The sequence below is a fragment of the Apteryx mantelli genome, chromosome 4, assembly GCF_036417845.1.
Source record: "Apteryx mantelli isolate bAptMan1 chromosome 4, bAptMan1.hap1, whole genome shotgun sequence".
In the NCBI taxonomy this organism is placed as follows: Eukaryota; Metazoa; Chordata; class Aves; order Apterygiformes; family Apterygidae; genus Apteryx; species Apteryx mantelli.
Window position 1 is genome coordinate 77839210 of NC_089981.1, and position 26041 is coordinate 77865250.

General features: G+C 41.0%; 3 protein-coding genes and 1 non-coding gene across 11 annotated transcripts in view; 3 read left to right on the forward strand and 1 right to left on the reverse strand.

Annotated features, from left to right (window-relative positions):
- The first annotated feature begins 1905 nt into the window (after positions 1–1905).
- On the forward strand, positions 1906–1979 carry TRNAI-AAU (transfer RNA isoleucine (anticodon AAU)). The gene has a single exon. It is a non-coding gene; the product is annotated as a tRNA-Ile (tRNA).
- An 859-nt stretch (positions 1980–2838) lies between these two features.
- On the forward strand, positions 2839–15482 carry ZNF839 (zinc finger protein 839). Of its 5 annotated transcripts, none has more exons than XM_067294987.1 (8): positions 2839–3535; positions 4462–5391; positions 7548–7799; positions 8728–8820; positions 9181–9333; positions 11009–11149; positions 12173–12311; positions 14086–15482. In XM_067294987.1, exons 1-8 carry the CDS (start codon positions 2900–2902, stop codon positions 15075–15077), a joined length of 3336 nt encoding a protein of 1111 aa, XP_067151088.1. In that variant the 5' UTR covers positions 2839–2899; the 3' UTR covers positions 15078–15482. The 5 variants fall into 5 exon arrangements, with proteins under 5 accessions (XP_067151088.1, XP_067151090.1, XP_067151091.1 ...); XM_067294989.1 differs by having other exon boundaries at positions 11009–11098; XM_067294990.1 differs by having other exon boundaries at positions 9181–9252.
- A 2900-nt stretch (positions 15483–18382) lies between these two features.
- On the reverse strand, positions 18383–24825 carry CINP (cyclin dependent kinase 2 interacting protein). Of its 3 annotated transcripts, none has more exons than XM_067294992.1 (6): positions 24796–24825; positions 23989–24157; positions 23252–23350; positions 22743–22869; positions 21035–21164; positions 18383–19415 (listed from the first exon to the last, which is right to left on the reverse strand). In XM_067294992.1, the coding sequence occupies exons 1-6, from the start codon at positions 24800–24802 to the stop codon at positions 19213–19215; spliced, it is 735 nt and encodes a 244-aa protein (XP_067151093.1). In that variant the 5' UTR covers positions 24803–24825; the 3' UTR covers positions 18383–19212. The 3 variants fall into 3 exon arrangements, with proteins under 3 accessions (XP_067151093.1, XP_067151095.1, XP_067151094.1); XM_067294994.1 differs by lacking the exon at positions 24796–24825 and adding an exon at positions 24336–24647; XM_067294993.1 differs by lacking the exon at positions 23252–23350.
- An 84-nt stretch (positions 24826–24909) lies between these two features.
- Positions 24910–26041, forward strand: part of TECPR2 (tectonin beta-propeller repeat containing 2) — a 46086-nt gene continuing 44954 nt past the window's right edge. For both annotated transcript variants that reach the window (XM_067294999.1, XM_067295001.1), the window contains exon 1: positions 24910–24969. The gene's annotated coding sequence lies outside the window, so the exon portion shown is untranslated. The remainder of the gene's footprint in view (positions 24970–26041) is intronic.

The following is a 26041-nucleotide window of genomic DNA, read 5'->3' on the forward strand; positions in this document are numbered from 1 at the left end:
GAGCGGGTTTTCTCCGTGCGTTCGACTGCCCTTTCTTCCCCGGGATGGGGGTGTTGAGCCTTACGTTTGTAGGGCATTAATCTGCACGGCCCTTGGTTCGAGCTGATAAATGCGCCATAAAAGCGGAGGCAACATTTCCAGTCCTCGCTTGTGTCAGTCGTTTTTACTAATGCTGCCGATGCGAATGGGCGCTCTTCAGGCCCGGCAGGCCAAGTTCAACGCTCAAACAAGCTGAAGTTTTTCTTTGCTGGTCTCCTGCTCTCTAGTGGTTTCCATGAGCCACTGCAGGCGTAAGTGATGCGAGCTTTATTTCTGACTTCGTTAGGTGAGTGCGCTGGATGCCTTCTCTCCAGTTCCCAGCTTGCAAAAGTAGTAAATGGAGAGACGAGGGTTTGGAGGCGTGTCCCGCTCCGTATTAACTCAGTTCTGCTCACCCAGCTGCGGTGAACTTCTGGCCTCCGAAAAAATGAATTGTGGAGAAGGCTTTTTTCCCCTCTTCATGGTGTTTGCCTTTTGCCAAATCTACGCGGTGAAAACAGGATGGTTAGTTTTACTGTTGCTGTAAAACCATTTCACCTTCTGGTTTGAAAACTGAAGAATCCTTTTTGCCAACAACTGCTTAAAAATACACTGGTAGAAAAGGGAAGCTTCTTCCAGATCAGCTGGGACAAAGACCACTTGAAAGGCACGTGCCATTGGTCTTAATAGCATCATGTCCCTTTAAACATCCAGCATTTACCAAGCTGAGTACCTATACTCTTTGTGCAATCAAATCCCTTGATGCAGGAGTTTTGAAGAACACCTTAGGGACATTCCTGAAATACAACACAGAAACAGATTACTACTGATGCCAAAAGAAGGAGCTGCAAATACCACAGAGATCTGCAGTTACTCTGAAATCCCAGATATATCCCAGGGGAGTTTAAGAAGTGTGTGAGCTTAGAGGCTCACATGACTGGTGATAAAATAGCACTAAAATAGCACATATTACAATTTTCAGTATCTCCAGCTCCTTATGTAGATTTTTTTATAGGCTGTACAAAGTTCTATAGCCCTGCATTTCCTCTTGCTAATACTATTTCACTTTTATATAACATTTTTTTAAAGTTGCACAGACCTGAACTAGGAAATCACTTGTTGCAATTGCTTCTAAAGTGTTTTACAGAACATTACAGTTACTTTACACATTGTGTTTTTGATACCTGTTAAAATATTCTGCATGTTACTGTTCTCATGTGTAACATTAAATTTTAACATTCTAACAGGCTACTGTGTTGGACCCTAGTGGTTTTTGCTGTCCCCTATTGATGGCACATAGGTAATCTCATGTGATGGCAATTTTTTAAAAACATTTGGTCCTCAAGCATTTTAATACATGTGCACTATATATATATATTTAAAGTAAGCTTTAAAGGTGAGGAAAAAAGTTTACTTTAAAATGCATATACAATACCCAAAATACTGTGAAAATGGTGAATCATTTCTCAATGCCAAGATCTTAACAGTGCATTGAAGAGCTTGAGGATTAAATGTGTTTAATAAGTGCCGAGAATAAATATTTTATTTAGTTAAATGAAATTGGAATCACATCCTAGAAACCTTCTGGGATAATTAACTTAGTGACATAGAGGTGAAGTGAATGTGTCCTATGGTTATCGCTACCTCGCTTATGCTGCATTTCAATAGGTATGGCGCTGCAGGCTGAGTACTTTCTCATCTAGTCTAGTTAGAGCAGTTAAATGCGCATTTCGACTTCTCCGTGTCTTTGTCCTGTACTTTCAGGTGGAGAAGAAACCTCCTCTCACGCTCTTTCTCTTGGTCTCTGTCACTGGCTTGACTTGATGGACTAGTAGAATCTTGTTTGTCGTTATATGTGCCGAAAGGAAAAAAGAAAGAGTATCAGTTGGCCGGTTAGCTCAGTTGGTTAGAGCGTGGTGCTAATAACGCCAAGGTCGCGGGTTCGATCCCCGTACGGGCCAAGCGGCTTTTTTCCTTCTGTATTTCATTACAACAACCCTCTTAAATTAATTGTGCATTTCTACTTAAAATATATATATATTTTATATATATATAAAATCATTGTATAATGATGCGGCGACACGATGACGTGACACTCATCAAGAGAACTCATCCTCAGCAAGTGCGGTACTGAGGATGAGCTGATGACAGCGGACACTCCCTAAGGCTTATGGACGTTGGCTGAACTCAGGCAAATATATACTAATATTTCTGTGAATGGGACTACTCTGCCGGCGTATGTGAAAAATGCTCGGGTCGCATGCTCAGCCACATTTTCTTCTGTATAGATTCCAGTTCATGTATGAAACACTCTCGCGTGATACATGCTTGTCGGTCTTATTCCCTGGGGCCATATAAAACCCCATTGACAAAGAATAGGAGGGAAAGTGACAAACAGCAGGCTGTATACTTCGCTTTTAACATAGCAGAACTGGGATCAAGCTGAGAAGCTATTTGTAAGTGTAAAATACTCGCTTCCCAAGTTTGAAACAGTGGATTTTTGCTCTAACTAATGAGAATATAGTCCTTAAAAGTAGAAAACCAGGCATATATTAATTCCCTTGAGCTAGTTCATACCGCTCGGCAGACCCGTGGCGTCTGAAGCCCCAGACACGGCTGGAAGCAAACACGGCAAGCGAAGCACTTCACAGCACGGCGACGTGCCACGAGCGAGCCGCCCGCTCTGACACACGTCCGAGGCCTTTTGCCCCTGCGAGGCCCCCGTCGCCGCCGGGCGGCCCCGCCCCGTGACGCGCGGCGCGGCGCGGTCGGGGGCGGGGCCCCATTGGCTCGCGCGCCGCCGGTGCCGCCGCCTCGCCGCGCGCCTCGGAGACCTGCCCGGGGGGGCGAATGCGGCTCCCGCCCGCTGACGCCTGCCAAGATGGCGGCTCCCGAGGAGGGGGGCGCCGAGGCGCCGCCGCCGCCCCCTCCTCCTCCTCCCGCTGAGGACGAGCCCCCCGGAGCGGCGGCCGCCGCCTGCGGGGCTCTGCTCGGCGCGGCGGCGGCGGGGCCGGGGCCCGGGCTGCTGGCGGTGGCGGAGGAGCTGGCGCAGAGCTTGGCCGCCCTGGAGGGCGGCCCGGCGGCGGCGGCGGGCGCCGTGCTCTACCTGCGGCCGGACGGGAGCCTGGTGGAGGGCGCGGGGCTGAGCGCCGAGGAGCAGCGGCGGCTGCTGCAGCACCTGGCGGCCGCCGCGGCGCCGGGGCCGGCCGAGCCGCCGCTCCAGCCGCCTCGGCGCTCCGCCACGCCGCTGGCCCCCGAGGAGCTGCGGAGGGTCATCGAGCAGGTGAGCAAGGCCCAGGAGCAGCAGAAGCCGCCGCCCGCCGCCCTCCTGGAGCCCTTCCCGGGGCCGCCGCCGCCCCGGGCCGCCGGGCACCCGCTGCCCCCGGACGCCTGCGGCTCGGCGCCGCCGCTGGCCAGCATCATGCACAACGCGGCGCAGCAGCTGCAGAGCGTCGCCCAGCAGGTCGCCCTGCAGCAGGGCAAGGCCGTGGCGGCCGCCCGGCTGCTTCCGCAGAAGGTAACCGCGGCGCGGCTGCGGCGGGCGGGGGGGCGGGGGGGCGGCGCCGGCCGCGGCTCGGGCGGGCGGCGGGTGGGCCCGTAGCACCGGCGCGCTTTGCTGGGGCGTGAAACCCGCTGCCGGGCGCAGGTCTCGAGGTGTTTAATCTCTATTCCAGCCTGCCTTTAGGTGTAGACTCCCGTCTTGCCGTTGGAAGACGGAACTCCCAACATGAGTTGAAACAGGCACATCTTAATATAGATACTGGCTGCGGTGACCAGTATTTCAGCTGGGCTAAACAAGCGGCTAATTGCGTAAGAGAGCTTAGAAGAGCTGTTCTGTAGTGATTTAGTGACGGTGCCCGGGGAGATAATGTGTGCCCCTCTTATAAAAGCGCTTTGGGCTTTGAGTCGAAGTTTTTTGTTAAGTGATCACTTTGAGCTGAGGCGGCGGTTTGCATGAGGATATATGAAAGAATATAAAGGAGACGATAATGAGGAGGCGTCTGTTACTGTTCATCTCAAAGTTTTCTTGAACCACGCACTTTTTATGAGATGTCCTTGATCTGGATTTGGCCTGCATCATTTAACTGGCTGCAATTCTCTTGTATTTAGCTTGTTGAAGGTTATGGATATGCCTAGGTAATCCCATTCACTCTGCTGTTCCAGAACAGGCCTGTTTGCAGGGAACAAAGCTGTAAGGTGACCTAAGACCAAACTTTAAATGCTTTAGTTGAACAGCAGTCACATCTGTAAATATTCAGGAAACTCCATAGCTTAAAGGAAGGGAATTTGTGCTTTGATGTTAATAAAATGGAAAACTAATGATGTGTGTTGGTTTATCATGCTTTAAGGGCATGTATGTATGGTCTTAATAAATATTCTATTTATATAATAAATAGTGTGTTTTTGTAACCTCAACTCTTCTCTTGTTTTTTTCCACAAAAGCAGCTGGAAGCCATTTGTGTCCAAGTTCAGCCAGGACAGATGAAGGAAACTGAAAGGCCGATGCCATCACTGGCATCAGTCCAGTCCAAAACTATAACGCTGAGTCAGTCGGTTGGTAGAAATTCTAGTATATCTGGACTTGGCATTATTAATCCCCAAATAATTAGGATACAGCCAGTAACAGGAACTGAGCAGCAGCAGCTATTCCTACATAGTTCCTCTGAGCCTCCAATTCAGTTGCTTATGCAGAGACCTTTACCGCCTCATGGATCAGTGTCTGTGAACAAGATCCCCACGTGTAAGATGCTAAATGGACAGAGAACTACATGTGCCACAGTATCAGCTGCAAGGTCTCCAAATATTACCATGGTTGCAGCCAATTCAACAAATACTCTGATATCATGCCTTGAAAAAAAACAAAAAGACGACAAGTTAAAAAAATCATTGAAAGTGAAAACTCGTTCTGGACGGATTTCACGACCTCCAAAATATAAAGCTAAAGATTATAAATTCATTAAAATGGAGGATTTGGCTGATGGTCATCAGTCTGACTCTGATGACTACTCTGAACTGAGTATAGAAGATGATGAAGAAGGAAAGGTGAAGGGAAAGGATGCATTATTCAGTTCTTCAAATTATAATCTGAAACCCAAAATGTTTAAATGTCAGACTTGTGAAAAGTCCTATATAGGAAAAGGAGGATTAGCAAGACATTATAAACTTAATCCAGGTCATGGACAGCTGGAGTCTTTGCCTCAAGAAATACCTTTAAATAAGCCTAATGGAAGTATATTTGTGGACAATGCTTGTGGAATAGCAGAGGAAACTACAAGCCCAATGCAGTCAGATTCCGTTGCTGTCATTTTAAATAATGAAAATGCACTAGCTACCAATTTGGAAGAAACTGTTGCTTCACAGGCTGGAGAACAGGTAAAGTATGTTACTTGGAAAAACTGCTTTATAGAAATTAGAATGGCAGCTTTATAGCTGCATACTGTACTCGTTCATCTGAATTCCTGCTGACAGTAATATAAGTATTTTTGAAAAGACTGAAGGTAGGGAACTAAATGCAAGTCCCTTCAGTGGTATATGTCTGTATTAAAATTTTGAAGTCTTGCACTGCTCAATAATATCCACCACCATACCAAAATCGAACACATTTCCCACTTTAAAGATCAAGATACTGTTTTAAAGATCAAAATGCTGTCTCATGCAACATAGCAAGAATAGTATTGTTGCACAGGCACATAAAATGTTAGTTCAGTGTTCATTCATTACTGGTTTTGTGACATACAGCTGTCACATTGAAATAAACTGGTCTGCATAAATAGTCGCCGCCTTTGCATTTTGAAGAATATTGCATTTTTCAGTTATAGCCTTTAGCATGACAGACACTAAGACATTACCTGTAGTTTCTGTGGCTGAAATAGGGATTCTTCTGTGTTGAAACTTATCTGGAATCCAACAGCGGACAGCAGTTTTTCCCACAGTAAAGTTTTGAAAATGAGGCTTAACTTACCTATGTGAACCAAACTGTTTGGTAAAACGTGATTTTCTGCGTCAGAAGCTACTTCAGCTACAATTCTTCTTCTGTGATCTTTGAAGCTGGTCACTTCAAAATAAAGTATCTCTTTTAATATTAAAATGACTTTAACAGCTTGGAACAAAAAAAGACCTGATACAGTTCTCTTCTAGAGAAAGATACTTTTTAAGATGTAGTAACATAGTATTTGTTACATTTTTATTTGTAAATAGGAGGTTATTCTCAGAAACAGGAAAACTTGCAGCTCAAGACATGAACACAGCAAACAACTCCTCCTACCCGCCCCCAACCTCTATGCTCCTTATCATCCTTGGAGAGAGAGAAGTGCAGAATACTCAAAATCTAGTCTCTGTTTTATTATTATATAGCTGTAACTTGCCTTTGCACCACTTATTCTGGTGGGGTTATGGGGATTTAGAAAAAAATTCAGAGAATCTCTTGTACTACTCCTGAAGGAAAATGCAGCACTATTACTGACTGCTATAGATTGCTAGTTTTCTATTTTACCTGTTATCTCTAACCAGCAAATATGGATTTTACAAATTTGTACTTTGTTAACTCATTGATTTAGTTACAGTTTTTGGCTAAGTAAATATTTTCTAGAAAGAATAACAGGCTTATTAAAACTGGTAGATTGATATAGACGGGAAGGCAGCCAAGACCCCCATGCTCAGCATGGGTTTATATCATAATTAAAACTAATTTAGTCATTTAATCTCTGTGTTCCTACTTACTAGAATAGTAGGGAGCTAGTGAGCATTAGGATGAAGATACACTGATTATGAAAAGAAGCTTGAACTACTTGAGTACTATGTAATCTGTCACCCCTTAAAAAAAATACTGGGTCATGCTTAGAAATTCTAGCTTGGTAGGGAGGAAAAGAGGCATTCAGTAAAAAAAAAAAAATCACTGCTTTGATCAATAAAAGTTTGATTTTTATTATATAGCTTGATTGTTTGCACTGAGGTCATAATAACAATTTAAAAATTAGAAAATATACTTTGAGTTTGCCTTGTGGTCTTATTACAGAAGCTACTTAGCTGTGCTCTTGGGGAAGACTGAGGATTTTGAAACAGGTGGAAACTGGGGAAAAACATTTGGATTTTAGTTACTGAGCTTGTCACTGTTCATGACTTATAGTTTTCTTAGTTCATATAAAATCTTCATGCTTTGATGTGGTTACTATGAAACCCCAACTTGTCTTTGATGAGTGTGATTTACTGCTAAGGCTCATTTCTGTAACCTCTTTGTTCAGAGAGGACATATTTTACTTCAAAAATATTAAACATTTAACGCACATAAGTAAGACTTTAATCTTATTCCCTTAATCTCTGTATTTCATATGACTCTTTGTGGATCAAAAAGGCTAACTTTACAAATAACGGCGCGCATATCTTGCAGAAGTAGCTGTGTTGTGGCTTTATTCCACAACAATCTTTAGTTATGCATGTATCCAACTATCCAAATGAAGACCTTCATTATAAAATTTTGCCTTCCTCAAAACAGTGTTTAAAACTGTTTTTTCTTTTTCCTTTAATTAAAGACTGGTAAGTCTGCAGAAAGCAGACACTTGTTGGCAGAACAGCAAAATGAAACCAGTTCAGGACACCGGGCACCTGTAACACCAAAAGGACCTGGAAGGCCCAGACGACCTAAGAGACGAGGTCGACCAAGGATGGGTGGAAGATCCAGGTGTTCTGGAAAGCTTAGCAGACCTGCTCAGTCCCCTTCAAAGTCACTTAGTAGTGTGTCAGCAGAGCACAATGTATTCAGAAGAAAAGCTAGATTAAAAGAGGTATGGCTCTTTTCTGCAATTACTTCCTAAGTATATATCCTTTTTTTTTTTTTTTTTTTGACAATTTATTTTCAAGGATGTATTTTCAGAAAGATTGCTTTTGACATTCTTGTTTGCTGACAAAATGATAGCCTCAGATATTTTCTAAGAAAGTGTTAAGCTAGGTTTTAAGGAGAAATACTTCTGCCAGAACACAGGACAAAAGCAAAATGTAATCTTGGTCTAGAAAGGGTCTTTTGACAGTTAGATGTATGCTTGGCTATTGTTTTTCTGGAGAAGAATAATTACTAGGTGTTATTATGTATCTGTTCCAACACAGTAGAAATAAACCCAACTGCAGTTGTGCAATGTTTTTTTACTTTAAAAAAGAAAAAAGAAAAAAAGCAATGAAGCTCTGGGGGGAGGATTGAGTGGGGATTAAAAACCCAAAAGCTAACTTTTTTTTTTCCTCCCATTTGTTTCCTACGTGTTGTAGAAGATCTTTTACATCTACTAAATTTAATATTATTGCTCTTCTTTCTATATGAGTATGCAAGAATTTGTGGCACTGAATGTTGTCTGTAAATGTGGGTTATAAGCTGTTGTTGAAGCTTTTTTTTTTTAATTTACCTCCTCTTTTGATGTTACATTTGCCTTGATTCTCAAAGCTGCTTAAACATATAGTATGCATATCAAAAAAAAAAAAAAAGACAAATTTGTTCCTAGCTTGAATTTTTAGCAGCAACTGCTTTATGGAACTGGTAGCCTGCTATGTGTTGTCTTTTTAAAATATAAAAAGAAATCACCCTGATGGAAACCATGTATCTGATGTTTCTATAAGATATGTTTGCATCTTATTGAAAAGTAGTGACATTTTATGTTATGAATGTGGGATGCATAACCTTTGTAGGCTACTTTGCTCTAATAAACTCGTTATGGCTTTTGACAGCTAATACAACAATGTGATAATGAAGACTTAATGGAGCTGGCTCTCCCACGTCTTACAAAGCTTGTAACAGTATATGAATTTCTGTTGATGAAGGTGAGATTTTTTTTTTAATGTAAAAATGTTAAATTATTTTAGGGAGACTGCTATTAATATACATTGAGATACTTCTCTAAAGGAATCTATTTCCTAAGTTAGATGTGTGCAGAATGAAGGTGTTTGACATCATTTCTGTTCTGTATAGGCAAAAGGCTGATAGATCTGTTGATTGAAAGGCTTTTTCCTGCCTCATTCAGTGGCATTTTTGAAGATTCCATAGTCTTTTGACTTGACTGTTAGTATTTTAAATTTTTGAGCAAAACAAACTGACAGATTTAAATTTAATCTTACTTAAAATAGGAGAGAAAAAAAGATTTTATTTTATTTTATTTATTTATTTATTTTGCTTATTTCTAGGTTGAAAAAGGGTATCCAACCAGAGCTTACTTCCCGGACGTGTATAGGGAATTTGAAGAGTTGCATAATATGGTAAAGAAAATGGCTTATGATTACCTTAGTAATTCTGATTTGTTGAGTTGCCAGGAGCCTGTTGAAATAAAAGATCTGAAGGTAATAAAGTATTCTACTTGGAACTGTGATTTGGGGGGTTTTGTCTGTTTTAAATCTTGTACGTTTTTAGTTTTCTCTGATAACTTTACCTGCATGACAAAGCTTATTTGAACAAAACATCTTTCTTGATAAACAAAAGATGGAGATAACTGTAAACAGTACAACAGAAAAACAAAGCGTGAAAAAGAAATCTGTAATAAAACTACAGTTCTAGTTTATGGCAGAACACACATCTAAAAAAATATATATGTATAAAATCAGTTCCAGCAGTGCTGATTTCTGGTATCTGTCTGCATATCTAGAGTAGTATGAAGCTGCACTTTACTGCATGGTGTGCTTAGCATTAACTCTTAATAGAAGTACACCTTAATATTTGATTAGGAAGAAAGTGTCTATATTTAAAACAAGTGGCCTTGATTTAAAGGGAGTAAGTACTATTACTGCAAAATGAGGACAAATGGAATGCTTCTGTGCAGTTCATAGTCATACTAACAAATATGAAATGTAGTGAATGCATTAATAAAATAAAAAAAAAAAAGCAAACTATTATTTCAGTAACCCTTTCCGGATTTACTGTTTATGTAGTTGTGGCTAGAAAGACACTGTGGGTTGTTTTTTGTTTTGTTCTGGTTTTGTATAATTTGTTTATCCTTTATTTGGTCTTTGTTCCTCTTGCTTGGAATAAAATCTTTTTAAATAACCTCTTCTTCATTTTCCCTTCTCCGTTTCTAGTAGTGAATAACACTCTTTTGCATATTCCCTCCAACAAAATTTCTAAATGGCATGCTCATTAAGGCACATCTGCACTGAACTTGCAACATCTGCATACTGCTATGAACTAGCATACATACATATCTGCAACTGCTATGAAAGGGGAACGTACTGGAGAACTCAGGGTAGTGAAGGCAGAGATAAGATTCTGGTTCTGATAACAATCGAATTAAAAATCAAGTGCTGTATGGACTGTTAGCAGTAGTTAGTATTTATTTTTCAGAATAAATCATGACATTCACTGATGTACTAAAAAACTTGCTAGGATTACCGCATGCTCATCGGACTAGTCTGTAATTGGCCAACACTGATTCTTCCCTCTGGAGAATGGAAGTTGCATCAACTAATGGGATGCTGGCAATATTGGTAGACCTCAAATGGAACCTACCTTTTTTCTTCTCTCCAGTGTTAATGTGCCTTCTTTATATAGAATTATGTTCTTTAAAAAATAACAGCCTTCAGAAGCCATATAGTAGCATATCTACATAAGGATGAAACAGAGGAATCGAATTTGGAAAAGAATATAACCTTTAGCTCCTAAGAGATACTTTTAAACAGCAAGACTTAAATGTTTTTAAATAATGGAAAGCCTTGACGGTGTTCTTTATTAAACTCTGCTCTTAGTAACTGACTCTGGATTCTATATATAATCATGGTACTCCTAATTCTTTCAAATTTGCCTTTTAATTTTCACCTTCAAATGAAGGCCGTGTTCTATTAATATGAAAGTTAGTAGAAAACATGGGAGTCTAAATACTTCATTGAGCTGTAATGATTGGTTGTCAGACTGGACCCCTGTGTAATTACTCTTCTAGTTAAATTTTAAGAAAATGAACCAGTATTTCAGTATTTATGTGTTCAGATTGGAGAGGCTAACTTTTTTTTTTCCTGTAACTTTTTAAAGGTTGCTGAATCGCTAGGACTTACAGAAGTACTCACTGGAGAACAAAAGATGCAAGGTGTAGACTCTTGTTCACAACATATGATTAAAATGGTTAGTGAGCAAGTGCCTGTGGAGATACTGGGACAAAAACGGTTAGCTGAGGTATGGAATACATTTGTGAAAATTTAAAAATGAAACCAAGACAAATTAAAGTTTGTTAAATTAATAATTCCTACAAAGCCATACTAGTATTATGACTTGTATTAAAGTAAGGCTTTCATGGTGTTCAGAGTTTGTAAATACTTAAAGTAGTACTTGCCACTGTGGTACCATAGCAGAGCATCTGAATTAGCAGGCTAAAGATGTTCTTTGGGAAGACACTTGGTGGCATTCAGGATAAGATCTCAGGGGTTCACAGGTGATGTTGTGATATAGAGAGGAAAGTTTGTGTTAGCACTAGTAAATGCTGCTGCCCCCCCCCCCCCCCCAAAAAAAAAAAAAATCTTTAGATTCTAATAAATTGTGTTGGAGTAAATGGGCTAACCTGCAGTAGGCTCAGGTGCTGAAGTGGCTGCTCTGCTAATTCGGTCGTTGTCAGAGGTGCATGAAAACAGCTCCTTTCTTTCTAACAAGCTAGTTTACCAGATTTGGTCTGTCTGCAGCTGTAGTAAGGAGCAGTCTGTTTCTTTTTCTTGAAAGTTGCATCTCTTTGGTCCTTCCCTTCAACTGTTCTATTTTTCTTTAGCCCAGAGTTGACCCTGGTGGAGAAGAAATAAAACTAGCAATTTTCCCTTTTCTGCCCATGTTTAAATTTGTGAGCCAATCAGTTTTCACTTGTTAACCAAGAGATGCTGGATGAGCTGTTCATAGCCCTTTATTGAACCTGGAGAGATAGCTTATAGCAGGTATCATGTCCTACAGCTAATTACAGTGGCTCACTGAGGCATTTTGATCTTGAAGCAAGGGTGGGTTGTTTCAACGAGATATCATAAGTAATCAGTGGTATTGGGAAAGTGTGAGGGCTGTGTTAAACCCTAACCTTTTAGGAAGACCTTCAGTGCAAAATCCTATTTTCAGGGTGGGTATCAATTCACTGCCATAAAATTCCCCAGTTAGCCTGTGATCTTTTCCAGTATTGTCAGCTGCTATTGGTGGCAGCCAGTTAATTATCTCTTGTATTGACAGAGCTCAGGGGAGGAACTGTTGCCATCAGCCAAAAGGACCAAGTTAGAAGACATAATGGAGAATGTGAATAATGCTTATGCCAGTCAAGATGAAGTGAAAGAAAAGAGTGGGAATTTGTGTACACTGTTTGAAAAAGATGGTAACCTCTTCAGATTTACCGATTCTCTTCTGTTCATGGAGAAGCTGAACAAATTCCTGTGTTCTTCAAGCTACTGTGGTTTTTGTCTTAAGGTTTAATTTCTCAACTTGCTTCCCAGGTCCTTCCTAAAGGTCCTGTTTAACTGAAAAAAGCTTCATGGGGGGAGGGGGGGGAAAGTGATGATGCACTAACACCACAGCAGTAGCACAGTTCTAAATGCATGATGCTCCAGTTACTGATACTACTGGAGTATTGGGATAACAGTCCTGTCCTCCACTGTGTGCTGCCTGAATGCTTCCTGTCCACACTATCCCTTATAATGGAGGCAGTGCATGAGCTTCGTGTCAGCAGTGGGAGAGCGAAGGAAGAGGAAGCAAGCTATATGTCCTTCCTCTTTGCCCCAGCAGACTGCATGAGCAGAATCATCAGGGCTTTACAGATCCTGGGGGAGGGCAAGAGCTGGTGGAGGCAATACCATATCCCACAGGAGATGCAGAAGTTGAAGAAGGGATTTGAGACACCATTTTGCATGACAGTCTTTTCTGGGTGCATGTTCTTCTCTTCTCTTCCCTCTCCCTTCTTTCTCTTTATTTCCCCCTGCTACCTCAGACTGGCAGGGTAACAGTGGATTAGTGAGCAAAAAAAGATGCGTCCCCGACTGTAATCTCCCCAAACTCCGCTGGTCTCGTATTTGAAAGCGTTGCAGTATTCAGAGGCATTACAGTCAGGGTTGTGAAAGATTCCAGCTGTCACCCTGCTCTATTGAGATGCATACCACTGCCATCCTCTTGCTTTGTAAAATCTTTTTTTGGTGTTGCTATAAGCTGCTTTGCTTTTGCCCTTTGTGTGTCTTTCAAGTCCCCCCCCCCCCTTAGTTTATTTTTTCTTTCTCTGAAAGACTCCCTGCTTGACCATGCTTATTTCTTGTTATACTACGATTTTTGTCTGGGCTGTGATTTTTTTTTTTTTAATATTTATTTCATTTGCACCTGCTAGTAGGCCTTTTGCTAGTCTGCAGTACAAAGTTTAAATGGCCCTTCCGAGTTGTTATGCCTCCTTTGTTGCGCAGTGGTATCTTTCATAACAAAAAGTACTTGTTCCTCTTAATCTTCAAGAACTAAAACTGACAACTCGTGCTACTGCAGCTTAAGTTATTGTTTAACTACCTGCTGGGTTTGTGAGGGCTCTTAGTCCATGTCAAATGATTGGTAAAGCACAGTAATTTAAACTTCTAGTGTTTTACCTCTTCTGTCACAGGCTGAATGAAAAGTGTTCCTGGGGCTGTTAGCACAGCTCATTAGACAGGTAGTTACTCGATAACATTTGAATCCTGGATGAGCTTGGATATCAACAGAAATTTGACCAAGTTTGAATGTGTCTGTCAGTTTACTCATGGTAATGTGGATGAGCAGCTGGCAACTTTGTCTGTGGTGTAGTCTTTGTCTTTTATTGGCTATATGCCAGATGGAAATAGTTCAGTTTCAGCCCAGATTTTCTTCAGAATTACCAGAAAAATGCTGCTTCTAATGTAAAGTCCTTTGGTATGGAAATATTCAATCGTATTTCACTATCTAAAAATACCTTAAGTATTTTTATACTGTCCTTCTTATGGAAACTGCTGTGAAACTCTTAAGACACTTCAAGTTTACTAATTTGGGGGAGGAAAAGAGGGAAGCAGTCTAGTTTTTCCTCCAAGATTATTGTAGAAAAATTACTTTTTTGGACTTGCAGTATTAGATCGCCCAACAAAATGATATTTCTTTCACCTTTTCAGGTTTTAATCCATTAAATGGGGAAATCTTACTTTCAGAAGATAGAGATATCACGTGCTGCTCAACTGGAAGCATGTTACCTATAGCAGAGGAACATAACTCACTTGTTGATTCAGAAGTTAGAATCAGTGCTGAACATTCAGGTATTTTCTCTCAGACTATGAAAATAAGCATGGAGTTTTCCCAGCCTGTAAACATACAGGGACCAGATATTGCAGGTGACACACCTCTGCTGAACAGTGAAGCTGTATTGCCTGTTGAAGCCGATGACTCACCAGAATTAGTTCAAGCACACTTTGTGAGAGGGAATCCAGCAGGTGGACTGTCGGCTCCCAAGCTCTGCAGCTCTGTATCAGAGAATGCAATGGGCAGTCAGAGCACTAACCTACCAATGAGTGAAGAAAATGATCACAGTGGAAAATATCAGAAACTGCAAGAAGAAAACCAGAACTTTGCAATTAAAGAACATTCTGAACAGCTTCATGATGCTGGTATCGCTGATGAGATGCAGCAACTTGAAAAAGTTTTTTCAACAAATGTTGTGCCAATAAACCATCCACACAGTGCTCAGACTGAGTTGCACCCAAATCCTGTCCAGGAAGCCTCCTTGTCTGCTCACATGAGCCATGAAAGCCCTTTTAAAAATGTGCATGAATTTTCTTGTGGGACAGGGGAACCACATGAGCTGGAGAATACAGTTACTGTAGACGAAACTGTAGCGTTTGAGATTACTGATGAGAGCCATGATTTTTTGTCTCAGGGACATGAACAGATTTTTATTCAGACTACAGATGGGCTTATTTTATCTCATCCAGATGCTGCTGTTTTGTCTCAGGCAGAAGGCATTGTTATTGTAACTGATTCTGACGGTACTACAATGCATATTCGCACACCTGATGGGATACCTTTGGAAACTGTGGAAGCACTACTGGCAATGGAAGCAGATGGCCAAAGTGAAGATGTTCTGCTCTCACAAAGTGAATTGGAGCCATAAATTAGAAAACCGTATATGCTTTCTTCTGGAAAAGACTGACTATATAAAATGTATATTTTTCTAATGTGAATACTGAAATAATTGAGATTTAACTTATTTGTAAACTCTTTCTATGCCCTGTACTTTTTTATAACTTATGTTTATATAAATTTAGCAGCATTGCAACCAAAAATTCTAGAAATAACAAGATTCTATTTGCTCTTCTATGTGTTGGGGGGTAGGGGAAAATGGAAATCTGTCAACCTTAAAACTGTTGCACTATTCCCTTTCGTTACATAGTCCCTTTTCTCTTTAGCCATCCAAAATGCAGTAAACTGTACTGCTTTTTGGCAGTGATGTGCCGTGTACTGGCAAGCTGTGTATGGGTAAAATAAAAGCTATATTAAAAATATACATTTTCTGTTCCACTGAGATTCTAAAACTCTTTGGCTTTATTACACTTTGTTCAAGCTAGCTTGAATATTCATTAGCATCTAGACTTGATGCACCTAAATCTGCCTGGAAAAATGTGTAATTTCAAAATGCAATCCACACTTGTGTATTCTAGGAATAATGTGACAGCCTAACTAACCTCTCTAGTCTTTGCTCAGATAACAATAGGCTAAGCACCCACTGAGTTAAAGACAAAAATAGCTGTTCTGTGGAGGCCTATAATTCCTACTGAACTGCTGGAAATACATTCAAGCGTGCTTGCCTTGTGGTGAGTCAGTCACAAACCACTTCAAAACTTGCTGTTACAAACTGACAGCAGTATGCAGATGTGTAAGTAGTGATCTGAATTGCCTTAATATCATAGCAAATTCTTTTCTCATAACTTCATCTTTAATCCCTGGTGGGTTTTTTTCATTTCTATTAGACTCGTATTATATTTATACATATATATATTTCTTTCAGGTGATGCATCTTTTATTACATCTATGTTTTGCTCTTCCTAGTAACTCCATACTGCCCTGTACTATTTAATCATATTTAAAATTTTATTATTGGTTATGAAAACTATTTCTCTAAGCAGTCAGCAAAGTTACCACATTATCTACTACTATCCTGTATTTTTTCTCTCATCCTTTCAATGGGGTAGTGAAATAGCTTTTGTTGCTTGGATGACAGTATTTTTGTGGACACTTCCTCACAGCTGATACTCTTCTCGTTCAAGGATGGCTTTTTTTTGTTTGTTTGGGGTTTTTTTGTTTGTTTTCCCAGGAAGCTTAGTGGGTGCTAAAGAGCAGCATTAAATGACTACTAGCCTTATTTTTCTCTTGAGCTCTTGTAGACATTACTGAAAACTGGTAACACAACTGTGTGTTGTCTCATTGCTAAATATGTATGAGGCTATTGAGAGAGTTAGACAAATCAGCTAAAAGTTCCTTTAATATGCAGGAGGACTTCTTATATCAAGTATGAACATTGATTTTTCAGGGCCTTGTTACTGTGGAAAAATTGATTCTAAAACTGAATCTGAACAAGGGAGAGAGGGGACGGCTTAGAGATGAAATAATCTCTGACATCCCTTTAACATAATCTTTTTTTTTTTTCTGGTTGCCTAAATAGATTAACTTATGATTAGCCAGGACATTGCATTTTTTTGCATGGATCTGAAAAATACTGTCATATTTTAGTGAGTTGCTGTCATCTTGTTGTTTTTTGGGGTTGGGGGGGGGGGTTTTGAGGAGGTGGTAGTGGCCAGAGGACAGGGGCATACCTTACACATGAAGGTACCGTACAAAGATCTGCTGGTCTTTGATTACAGTGAACAATTGTTTCCTATTATACTTTTTGTACTGGCTCTCTAGATCTGAGGGCTCCAAATATAAAGATGAATTTCCTAGAACTATTGTATGACAAAACATCCTCTTCTCTGCAATTATGACTTTGCAGTAATCTTTCTCTGTCCTGTTGCTGTCAATGAGCAAGGAGGTTTGCAAATATGAAGACTCCTTCCTGAAGAGCTTATTTCCTCTAAGAAATAAAAATGATCCACAATTTCCACCTCCGTAGAAAATGAAAATGTGCTTCAATTCTGCCTCTCCTATTGATTTGCACATGCTGGGAAATACAATATACCTACTCTCATCTTAAAAGAAGAATTCTATAAGTGAACCAACCTTCTTTTCTTGCAAAATACTTTTCAAGTACGCAAGTGTTTCCATAGTGATAAGGTCTCTCTCTACTCAGATAAATTGAGGTGGTTGTTAAACTAGATGGAACTCTTGCACTGAAAAATAATAAAAAATAACAAAACTATTCATAACTGATTGTTCTACTTGTTGAGTTACAGTAGTATTTCTTCTTAAATACTAGAAATTGGGGGTAAGAATAGAACGCTATTAAGCTGCCTGAAACAACCTCTTTGTTGGCCAGAGGAATACATGGAGAAAACTTTTCCAATTTATGTCTCTCGGCTCTGTTATTGCAGGCAACTCGTATACTCCCCTTGCCAAGCTTATCAAAATTCAGCTTCGAACTAGTTAAGTGACCCTACTTTTCCTATCAGAAATCTGTTCCAGATCTCTGACTGTTAATTAGATTTTTCTAATGTCAAACCACAGCCATTGTGGCCATTTCATAGTGGTTTGCTTTCCATGCACATGTCTTTTAGTTGAAATGCTTCTTTTTTCAGGAATAATCAAGGGTAAACATCTGTCAGGGCACAGAAATGAGTCAACAGCACTTAGGAATGCTACATAATTGTGCAAAATGGGAGACCAGAAGCAACAGTTTATACAGGAATGGGTCATATAGGCAGTCAGTAATAGTAAATGGGAGGAATTTGGATTATTAATCATAACAAAGTAAGACAAAGACCTAAATTCATTGCACATTAGGGATTTAACTAAACTGATGAAATGATTAGCTGGGTAGTTTCCAAGTTGTAATACACTTCTCTGAAAAGTGCTAATTTGCAAGAACAGCTAACAGTTATCAAAAGCTTGGTAACTGTAGCAGCTTCTCCACGTTACCCGCCTCTGACATAGTGGTATGCTACAGTGATTATTACATCTTCAGGAGAGAAAGCAAATAAGGGTATTGAATTCCTTTTGATGTTTAGTATTTGCACTTATCCAGCTTCTCCTAAACACATTCTCTACTCTCCTTGCCAAGAAAGACAGAGCCTCATACTTGAGCAGCAGCAGGAAAAAGAAAAGCAAGAATTTGAGCCAATAAATCTTTTCATGTACATTGCTAATCAAAAGATGGAGGTGACGCACCTTTAAAGGAAAAAATGCTTAACATCAGCAAGAGTTATCCAAGGAAAGGCTTACTGAGCTCTGTGATAAGAAGCAAACAATATTGCACAAGGACACGGCTGAAGCAGGGCCTTTTTTTATTCAATAGAAGCCTTCACGAAACATCTCTAAAAGAAAAAGGTTACAAAGGTTACAAGAATTAAAAGAGAAAAGACCTTTTCATATAATGGTTGTGGCATAGTGATTTGTACTAAACCTGCCAAATGTACTAGTTCAGGCTTGGATCACTCTTCAAGTGTCACAGTGTAATCAAGCCAAACCAGAATTTACACCACTTTCTGTAGCAACTTCTCAGGACCACACACCAAACTATCATAACAGCATCAAATGACATTCCTACAAGACTGCATGACACTGACACCTCGCTTTTAGATAACAAGCTATTTAAAACATGAATGCAAAGCAGAGTTGGGGATGTACTTAGAAATATTAATTACTGTTAAAAATTGGGAAAAATTATATCCCATCCACTCACCACTTAAAAGCAAACGTTTAGGTTTGAGCTGTTAGCTGCTGAAGGACAGCTGTGCTATTCTGCCCTCATTAAGATGGAAATACTATCCAGCATTTGGTCATGTTTTCCTCAAAAATCTATGTCTTCATCTCAGCTGAATGCCCTAACCATAAAGCTGCAGAGTCAACCTGTTGGACCCAGAACTTTTCTCGTCACCGCTGCACCACAGCCAAGCTTTAGATGGATAAAGCAAACTAAAACAGGTTGTTCCACGCGGAAAAAAGAATATTGGCTGAGACAAAATAATAAATACAAATAGAGAAAAATATTTTTAATAAGTTTTACAAAAATTCAACACATTTGGTGAGCCTTGCAAACTTGCCATTTCAATTTCATGCGAGTATCTTCAGAAACAAGCCAAGTAACATTTGCAGTTCTAGCACTGTCTATGTCCTGTTTCCAACAGCATGGCTTCTAATAGTAGTTTGCTGCTGTTATCAATGTAAGGCTGGTATAACCATGATGATAAATAGACCATCAACAGATCCTGGTCAGCAGAATGAGCAATATCTTGCACAATTGTTTGCTTGAGTTGTAGCTCCTTCTTGTACATTTGAGAGAGCTTCAGAGAGACCTCATCTAAAATGGATTGAAAAACCAAGCACATCAATCCTAATAGATCAGCAATTCTCTAAAAGTTAAATTATATTTGTGTTATGTTAGCCATTAAAAAAACCCTACTTGATATACAAGCTCTTCCACATATTTTTTAAAAGTCTGACACCCTGCTTTTTTACAACATTAAGAATGTCTGCAGACTGAAATATAAAATGCTAAACATTTTCCTCATCTTTTGGATATATTTTTAAACACTTTTGGTTTTGATATAAATCCTCTTTTAATTCTAAAAATAAGCAGTGGTACTGGGTCTCAAAATCTGCTCTAAAATTAGCAGTTATTATAGCTATTCTTTTAAATAACTGAAACTTAGTCTTAAAATTTTGTAATGCTATTTTGAAAAATAAACTTCTTATTTTAGAGACACTAATAATTTTAGCTAATCTAAAGGTTGTCCTCACATGCTTTCATGCACTTTAGTAATGCATGATCACTAGTAAATGATACCAATAGAGTGAAGAATAATGGTAAAACAAAACAAAAAAACAGATCGAAACTGAACTGCCCAATACAAAAAGCAATATTGTTACTAGTTTTATGAGTAATACTGGCAGGAGCTTTTAAATATATTTATTCATAATATCTTTATCTGATCTCTTTAATTATCTGACTTTCTAAAAAATAACCAAATTATTTTTAATGAGAGATTGATCCTGTATCTCTAACTTGAGACAGAACCATTACTATTTTCAGGACGAATTAGTCATTCAGGGAGTGCAGAGCATCACTACATGATTTGGTCACAATGGGTGTTTTGATAGCTGTTGGCTTTGTCATGGTCACCCTTTCAAGCAGGCAGAAACCAGCACATACAATTCCTGCTAGCTTGTGGTAGTGAAGTAAGGAGCAGGGCTGCATAAAAGAATGAGTTCCACTTCACCAAAGCTCCAGTTGGTCTGCACGCAGTCAGGCTTCTCCTGAATTCAAACAAACAGCTTTAAAACTGCAGTAATATACATTGGGAAGCAGACAGACTGGAAGTCTGGCAACTTTTTGTCATTCCTGAATTTTTGGAAGAACAAAAGGGCCTATTTCTTGCCATCAAGTGAATCCTAACAGTAGACAGTAACTGAACGCTTCTTTACTTGTCTTGACTGACATTGCGATCTGAGGTATTTTTCTTTGACTGCCTGACAATTAACTGAGGTATAGCTTGCTCTTTGCATCCAAGGATATAATTTCAGTGTCAAGTAACAAGGTAGTTTGTAGACTACAGCTTAATACTATCAAGTTGCAAATATGTCTCTCTTTACAAAGGACATGTCTGGTACATACTGGACACTGTAAGCTGCTGACAAGCTTAGTTTTAACTGGATCAGGCTTTATAACTACTGCTGAAATTGCTGCATGTCAGACAATACCCAGCAGTTCATAAGAGCAGCAGTAACCCTAAGCCAAGTGACACACTCATGTGTTTATTGATTAGTCAATTATAAAAGACACAGGTTCATTCACTCTTTCCCTGACACACAGACACACACACAGATATCCAAGTAAAAGGGTTTCTTTTTCAATCTTCCTAAATTACATTGCATGAGTGACATAATGCATTTATCTAAGGTGATCAATATTTTACTTACAGAAGTATGGTGTGGGCCACGTGTGAAATAGGGGTGCTGTGCAATTTCCAGCTCCATGGTGGAACATTTCCAAGTCACAAATTCCTTTAGTAGTCAAAGAGAGCTTTTCCATTTTGAGTTGTATTTTTGTCTGATAATGATGAACATGTAATATTAATGAACATCTCAGGAACATTAGCCTACTATAATCTTAAACAGTTTTTTTTAAAACACATTCTTTCTGAAGACCCTCTTTAGACATTACATTTCTAACTCACTTTATAATTTCAGGCAGGGATCAGTGCTGGAATTTATATACAGATTTAATATGAGATACCCTAAATTTCCAAACACTACAGATATGACTACTGACTCTGATTTTGCATATTTTTTTCACTTTCCCCATGTATAAATACATTAAAGTTCTCTCTCATTTTTTCCTCTCTGAGTTTTTCCTATAGCAATTTAGTACTGGGGAAAAACATCAAACTTTCTATGAAAGAACAGGTGTGGCACAAGCCCTGCAAGAACATGCTTCTTAATGTTGTCAGGCCAATATGACTTAAGTTTCGTATCAAAAGATTAGCTGCAGCTGTGGAAAGCAGCTCCGGCTATGACTGAGAATATATCTAGGCTCATTTAGCAGCTTGCTATGAGAAGGAGGGTATTCTGTCTACTTTCTTTGTGGTCACCCGTTTTTGTGCATCACCTAAGGGGCCCAATATTTGGGAAAACAAAATGGAGCTTGAAGACAGTATCTTTATGTCAAGAAGCTAAAATACAGATATTTATATAAATCCTTAAAAAAGTATATGCTCATAAGAAATGAAAAATAAAATATGTTTGTAGTAGCTGTGTTTAGTATCCAATCTAACACAGGCTGCTTATACTTCTATTACTCAAAAGTAATGAAAAATTGCATCAACACATCTGCTAGGCTGAATACAACACTATCTCAAGGAAAAAAATAAAACCCTCAAATTGCTGGTACTTTTTCCCACAGAACAAAATTTGAGGAAAATCTAGCTGCTTTCCTGCTTATTCTAAATACCAGACTAGTATCTTTTCTGTATAAAAATGCTCAACGAAACATTACACCAATCATCTTTTTAACAACCCTCCACTATTGCTAAAGGCTGTAAAAGTTAATTTTAAGTAAAATTTTAAATTACAATAACAAGCAAAAATATTTCTTTGTTTATGCCAACCTGACAGGTGACATTCATTTCTGACAACATATCCAGAAAGAAGGTGTGTTGCATAATAATTTTCTTACTCTATCCCTTACAGAAGTGGAAGCTATAGCATGGAAAATACAGCTAGGCAGACTAAAAATGTAATGCATAATGTCTGATCAAAGCTAGCTGCAATAGATATCACAGCAGATAAAACCTTGTTCAGTGCTTTAACTTGTTTTGTTTTAAATGGAGGAAATATTCAGGATGAGAAAAAAGACGACAGGTGCAATTTTAGAACAGATTTTTGCAGGACTCTTTCAGAAGATCACATTATAAAGGGAGGAGTAAATTATAACCAGAAGACAAATGTAAAACCAACTTTAAAATTTACCAATCAAGCAAATAAATGGAGCACACTTGACTTATAATCATTCAGGTTGGAAGCCAAAGAACTATGATTAAAAATCCCACTTTTCTGTTTACAGTATTTGAGGTCATTTGCTTAAGTCATGCTTGGAAAATACAGGTCAAAATTGCAAAATGAATATTACCATTTTCTTTAAGGTCTCAAGTAATTCTGCACAGCAACTATCCAGCTCTTCATTGTATTTTGGAGATGGCTTTTCAGACTCTGTAGCACTGTTATCACATGCTATCTCCAATTTGTTGTCTTGGAATCTAAAACAGAAGCATCAGGCAGTTCAAACCATGGCATATAGGTTTACCTAGCCACAGAGGTTTAAAATCCATGTCATCCGAACCTACAAAATCTCTCTCTCACAAGCTGTACATGAGAATTCCTACATGAAAGAAGGTAAGGGACCTATCTAGCAATTGAGTGAGCAACTGAGCTGGTACCATAACCTTCAGAGGAATGTTCAATTACTCTACTTCAGAGCTCATGCTCAAAAGAAACAGTTGCAGATGTTAAGATAACACTACCCCCAACACTTTACCTTGCCTCTCTGTTGGATGCTACTCTCTCGTAGTGACAGGGTATAAGGTATGCCCAGGCCTCAGCTGGTCCAGCTGACAGCCTGGTGCCTCTCCACAAACTCACCTTTGTTGACAGTTTAAGTGAAGACACTTAACTGTGAACTGAGAGCAGGCAAGGTGCAGGCATGTATCATATTCTGTCTTGCTGACTTTCCCATAGAAGCTGTAAAATTTGACAGAGGGAGCAGACAGGGAGGGAAGGGAAGATCTGACACCTTTACAGCAAAATATTACAGAGTTTGCCTGTCAGAACCCTGTCAGTTATAGGTTTTCCTTTAGAGCCTGAAGATAGTATCTCTACCAAAAGTATTGCTTTTGTTAAATCTTCGCTGCTATAACAACTTTTTGTCTTTATAAGTCATTGATTCTTACTTGAAATCTGCTGAACTCTTGACCTTAGTGAAAACTGATAATATTGACTTTAGAGTAAATACACAGGATAGTAAGGGAACTCACATGAGTAAAGATCATAGGATTAGATTCTAACTTTGTATGTTACGTATTTTAAATATCCATTATACCTAACTGTACATATATTAAACATTTTTTGTTTCTTGCAAATACCACTAGTTCATGAGATTATTTTAATCTTTATGAGACATTTAAATCTTATTTGAATGTAAATATTTTATATAACTGGAAAGTACAACTGCTTGGTTTGATCTAAGAGCTACTTTACTCATTCTGACATATTCTCTCCCTATCTCTACAAAAAGTTTTCTAGTGAAGGAAGCGGACTAATTTCACAATAAAGGCAACCTCTACACTGTCTTTACTTGTATGTATCATTGGCATACTTACTGCTCACTGATTTTCAGGTTGACAATTTTGTTTGCTGTGGTAAATCCAGTATCATTCAGTCTCTCCCATTTCATCATTAAATTATGCCAGTCCGCTGCATTATCTTTAATCTTTCTTGCACTGACAGATAAGACAGGTCTTCTTGGAGTACCATCAGCAGGACTCTTTGCTACAGAAGACAATAAGGAAAATTCAAGTTTTTAAAAACACATAGCGATAAATCAGTGTGCTGTTGGGCAGCGGTATGTGTCTGAATGTTTTCCTTGCTTTACTGCTGAACACTGATTGAAGTAAAATGGAAACTGCATGAATTTAACTATCCTTAATCATGAAACCAAATTCCTTACCTCTAAACCGTGTTATTATCTACAAGAAAATCACGTTGTTAAAAACTATGCCTATTCTGCGATGCAGTATCGTGACATGGACAGCAGCGGCTTTGCAGTACTCATCGATCTAACGGTCTTTTGTCCACGCATTGTTAAGCTCATTTTCGGCTTTTACGCCAAACGCTGACGCCACGGGGGACGTCAAGAAGCCACCGCAGCGGCTCCTTTGCCCCCTCTGAGCGCCGGCTCAGCCGAGGGCTGCGGCCGCCGGGGCCTCTCCGCCTCGGCGGACATTTTGCCGCTGGGTTAGGAGGCGCCGGGGCCCGCCACCTCCCCTCGCCCCCCCCCCCCCCAAGGGGGCCGCAGCGCCGCCCCGGCCCTCCCGGGGGCTCGGCGGGGGCAGCCGAGGCCCCGCAGCGCCGGCGGGGCGCGGGCCGGGGGGCGCGGGGGCGGGGCGGCGCCGGGGGGCCGCACTCACCGGCCATGGCGGCGCCGCTCGCCCCGCCCCGCCCCGCCGCGCCGCGCGCTCACGTCCGGCCCCGCCCCGCCCCGCCCCGCCGAGCGGCGCAGGCAGCCGCGGCCGCCGCAGGGCCTGGGCGACGCCGCGCTCGCTCCTTCGCCGCAGCCATGGCCGCGCCGAGCCCCTGACGAGGTGAGCGGAGCCGCGCCGCTTCCCCGCGGTCCCGGCTCCAGGCCCGCCCGCCCCGGCCCCGCTGAGCAGCCCACCCCCAGTGGGGCCTGCCGGGGCCGCGGCGAGGCGGCTCCGCCGGGCCGGCCGCGGGCGCCTGGGGCCCCGCCGCCCCTCCCGGGGCTTGGGGCGGGGGGAAGCGAGCCGCCTCGCGCGTCTCTCTGCAGCGCGGGGAGCGGCTGGGACGGGGGAGGGCGAGCGGCGGCAGGCGGGAGCGGCGCGGCGCTGCCCGGCGGCAGGTGCGCGCCTGCCCCGTTTCAAACGGCCGCCGCGGCCGTTGGGGGCACAAGCCGCATCCCGCCGCTGTGGGAACGGCCGCCGTTAGCGGTCTCGCCCGCGCTGGGCACCGCGTGGGCTTAGCAGCTTATTGCTGAGGTGAAACTTCTCGTTCCCGTGACGTCGGTTACAGCCCAGTACTGACGCGCTAAAAACCGGTATCGCCCGGGTGCTAATTTAAGACGAATAAACGTGAAGAGTAAACCTAGAAATCTTAGTTTTCAGCCCCCAGTAATGGCAAACGTGTCTCTTTGGGGGACTGTCCCGGAAGAAATCCGCTTGGACGTTGGCCGCCGGGAGCGTACCGTGTGTGAACCTGCCTGAGGGCCGGTGTGCCCAAATCCGGTGCGAGCGCCGCGCTGGAGTGAAGCCAGAAGCGCTTCCAGGAAAGCGAGCGTTGCGGGTTGCCTCTCCGGCGGTGCCTCCGTGTGTGCCCGTTTCCCTTTGAGTAGTTGCAGCCCTCAGAGTGCTAGATGCAACACTGTTGAAATGAACCTTTTGAAGCATCTGCCAGAATAAAGAAATGCCTTTTAAGGACGAGGGTTTTTGTAGAGAAACTGGGTATTCTGCGCTCAACAGAGCAAGCAAAGCCTGGTTTCCCATGGCTCCGTATTCTTCTGCCTTTACATATGTGCATGTGCAGTGACCCCAGATTCTCCCTTTTCCAGCCTTTCAGCCCCTAATCTGAGTGTGGTTGTGTGTTTTTTTTTGTTTGTTTGTTTTTACAGAAACTCCCCTGAGCCAGAAATAAAACAATTTA